At 35.3% G+C, this 3538-nt stretch overlaps 1 protein-coding gene across 1 annotated transcript in view; it reads left to right on the forward strand.

Annotated features, from left to right (window-relative positions):
* The first annotated feature begins 499 nt into the window (after positions 1-499).
* LOC114579923 overlaps positions 500-3538 on the forward strand; it is a 7881-nt gene continuing 4842 nt past the window's right edge. Inside the window, 2 exon segments of the mRNA XM_028695961.1 lie at positions 500-558; positions 650-834. Coding sequence (XP_028551794.1) covers positions 500-558; positions 650-834 — 244 coding nt within the window.

A 3538-nucleotide genomic window follows, 5' to 3' on the forward strand; every position in this document is an offset into this window, starting at 1 on the left:
TTTATTTTAAATTTTCACTTATTGATTATTTGTATATTTACCATTGTCAAAATAAATGCTACAGCTGATTATTTTAAGAAGTATAGTATAGTCTTATAATAAGAGAAATGAGTAGACATTTGGCTTCAATTATGCTCCTGCATAACGGGCGGGCAATTGAGTGTGAATGACCTGTTCACACCAACATTTACTGGAGGTCAAACCCATCCAATGAGAGTCCTGACAAATACCAATCTAGAGTACGTAGCTCAAATCACAAGTCTTTAAAGCACTTAAATATGACCCGTCAAGCAGTGTGGTAAATTAGGTATGTAATTATCCCATTGGAAATGATTTTATTGTAATAAATGTTGATGAAGATGAAGTGTGTGATGTTGTATTTGAACATGTTTCTAAAGAAGTGCTTATTATGTATGTTTAAGTTGAGACGACGGATATTAAAATAAGGATTGTTTAAAACTTAAAAGTCCGCATAACATAGTCCTATAACTTAGATGATATGAATGAAGATTTCCCAAACGGTCATACTGATATGATTGATGTCAATGAAGATATGCAGTAAGTTATCCCAATAGCTTATTTTCCAATCATCTAGCTATTCATGTTTTATATGCATAATCTTGGTGCCAAGTGATTTTTTGTGTAATAGCTATGTGAGAGTTGAAGTTGATATGATCATTGCAGCACCTTCAACACAATCATTTCATCATAACATGAATGAAGAGGAAGGTGTGGGTGGTCATATGCCAATAGTTCTTGAAGGCTATGAGACAATGAGTAGCAGTTCTGGCGATGAGTATGATAAAAATGTAGATGACTCTTCATCTGATTTTTGTGTGCCAGACACAACAGATCATCACAGTGCCATCCAAAATCTTATTAGATAATTGTATAAGATTTGTAATGTAGAAAAGGGGATGGTTTATAATAATAAATTTACTAGCTTATGTCACACTACTCGGGAGTGGGATGAGGAGATTGACTTCGACAATGCTAGCAGGAGTAGTAAAGGAGGAGAAGAATTGCAAATTCTACAGGAGTTAGTGGAAGGGACATGCTTCGCAAGTAAGGATGGCCTATAGTTTGTATTATGTGGGTGGTCAATTTTGAACAATGTCAACTTTATAATGGTAGCATCAAATAAATAGAAGTTGATAGCATTATGTATACATCATGGAACCGCTAATAAAATGTGTTTCTGGATTTTACATGCTTGTTCAAGAAAGCGTCTGGGAGGGTCGTGGAAGATTTTAAGAATAAGGAATGATCACACAAGCGCTACTCTAATTCTATTCATGGGTTATAGACAATACACTTCTATATTTATGAGCTCCTCCATCATACCATCAATTAGAGAACAAATGGACTTAAAGCCCAGAGAGATAATTGGTTGTATTGAAGCTAAATCCAACATTAAGGTTTCCTGCATGAAGGATTGGGTTGCTAGGAGGAAGTTCATTAAAGCTATATTTGGAAGTTATGATGAGTCGTATAGGATAGTGAATTTATTCATGGAAGTTGTTTTCTCCATTATGCCAGGAATAGTGTACCAGATTCAGTCCAACAACACACTTTCGAAGAATTTTTGGGCTTTTGGGCCCTCAATTAATGGTTGGAGGTATTGTCGAGCAGTTTGAAGCCTTGATGGGACCTTTATGCTTGAAAAATGTAGGGAAATTGTATTCACCATAGTTAGTATGAATACGAATAATATATTATTACCCTTTGCTTTCACCATTGTTGAGTCAGAATGTAATGAGTTATGGTTATGATTCCTTACGTATATGTACGAAACTTTACCAATCATAAGAAATAGATAATATATGTGATTTATTTCAGACAAACATACATGTTTAGTTAGTGGGTGCCAAGATATATTCTCAAATGTGGTTCATCATCATTGCCTCAGGAATCTCTTAGAGAACTTTATGAAAGAAATGCTCAAAATGGACATTGCATATGTTAATTTTCTATGCCAGAAAATGTACCTAATCGGTAGTACTTATGATCTTAGTATACACAATAGAACCAAGGTCAAATTATAAAACATTAAATATGAATTATATCAATTGCTACTAGACCAAGATGTGGCATGCTGGAATTAACACTCGACGACGGGCTAAGATATAGAGTTTTGACTACAATCACTTATGAATCATTTAATGGTGTCCTAAAAAGAGCCCGTGGATTGCCTATTCAAGCTTTGATTACTGCAATCTACTATAACTTAATAAGTATCTTCAAGCATCGTTGGTGTAAAGACCATTTTGCTCCCAGGTTCGTCCAGACGAAGTTGGATCGTCCGGGACGATCGATACAGGTTGTGCAGGAAAACGTTTCTGGCTACATGGTTCATCTGGACGAAATTTGGATAGTCTGGACGAAAATTTTTCAGAGGGAAAGTCGTCAGGGACGCTAATTAATTTCGTCTGGACGAAATTCGTCGAGAGCCCAAATCGTCCCGGGACAAAGTTGCGATCGTCCGGGACGATCAGTCTAGATATATATTGGAATGAGAATTTTTGGAAAGAAAAAGGACGTCCAGGAGAGAGAAAAATGAATGAAAAGAAGGAAAAGAGGATTTTTGGGCTACTCCGGTCCGTTTTTGTTCGTTGCTGTAGTTAGAGAAGTTGACCGACTCGAGGTAAGGCACATTCCGCCTTTCTCAATTTTCAGAAATATGGATTTTGACGATTTTTCTGTTCCGGATTTTGTTTCCGTTAGCGAATTTTTGGTATTATTTTCTTCTGATAAAGGTTTTACCGCGTAACTTTTGGTATGTCTCTGAGATGATAATTGTGCACGTTTTGAGTATTTTCTGGAAGATTTTTACCATATATTTTAGATTCTGCGGTGTTTTAATTGAACTGCAATTTATCAGGAAGTTGAAAAATGTTTTGTTAGTACAATGAAAGTCTTACAATATTGTTGTGAATGTTATGTGGTAATTTGGTAAATTTCTGAATCTGTGAATTTTGTGTAAATTCCGTATACTACCGTTATGCCGCTGAAATTTTGTATGAATTCTGCTTTTGTTCTGAATTGATATATTGAATGAATTGATTAATTGTATGCTATCAGAAGGGAGTTATAAGGGGCTAGGATCCCTTGAGATTCTGTTTGTGTCAGGAAAATCTGAAATGAGCTCTGAAATCTAAAAATAAGTTATATTCCGAAATTCCGAATATCTGTTCTGTTCTGTTCTGATGCTATAAGCACAAAGGGAGGCATAAGGGGCCAGAATCCGTTGAGATTATGTCAATGTCTGGGAAGAGAGGTATAAGGGGTTAGAATTTGTTGAGATTCTGTCAGGGTTAGGGAATCTGATGTTTGATATCTGATAATCTATTCTGTGACTTATCTGATCTATTTTATTTCTGTACGATTTTGGTTGAATCTGATATGAATCTGATACGAATGATTTGATATTAATGTGATTTTATCTGATTTCTGATTTTTGTACTATTCTGGTTATTCCGTACGATTATGTCTGCTCTGTGACATGAAAGCTTTATAATATCTGTTCTGAATTCTGATT

Source organism: Dendrobium catenatum, unplaced genomic scaffold (assembly GCF_001605985.2).
Source record: "Dendrobium catenatum unplaced genomic scaffold, ASM160598v2 fragScaff_scaffold_716, whole genome shotgun sequence".
NCBI lineage: Eukaryota > Viridiplantae > Streptophyta > Magnoliopsida > Asparagales > Orchidaceae > Dendrobium > Dendrobium catenatum.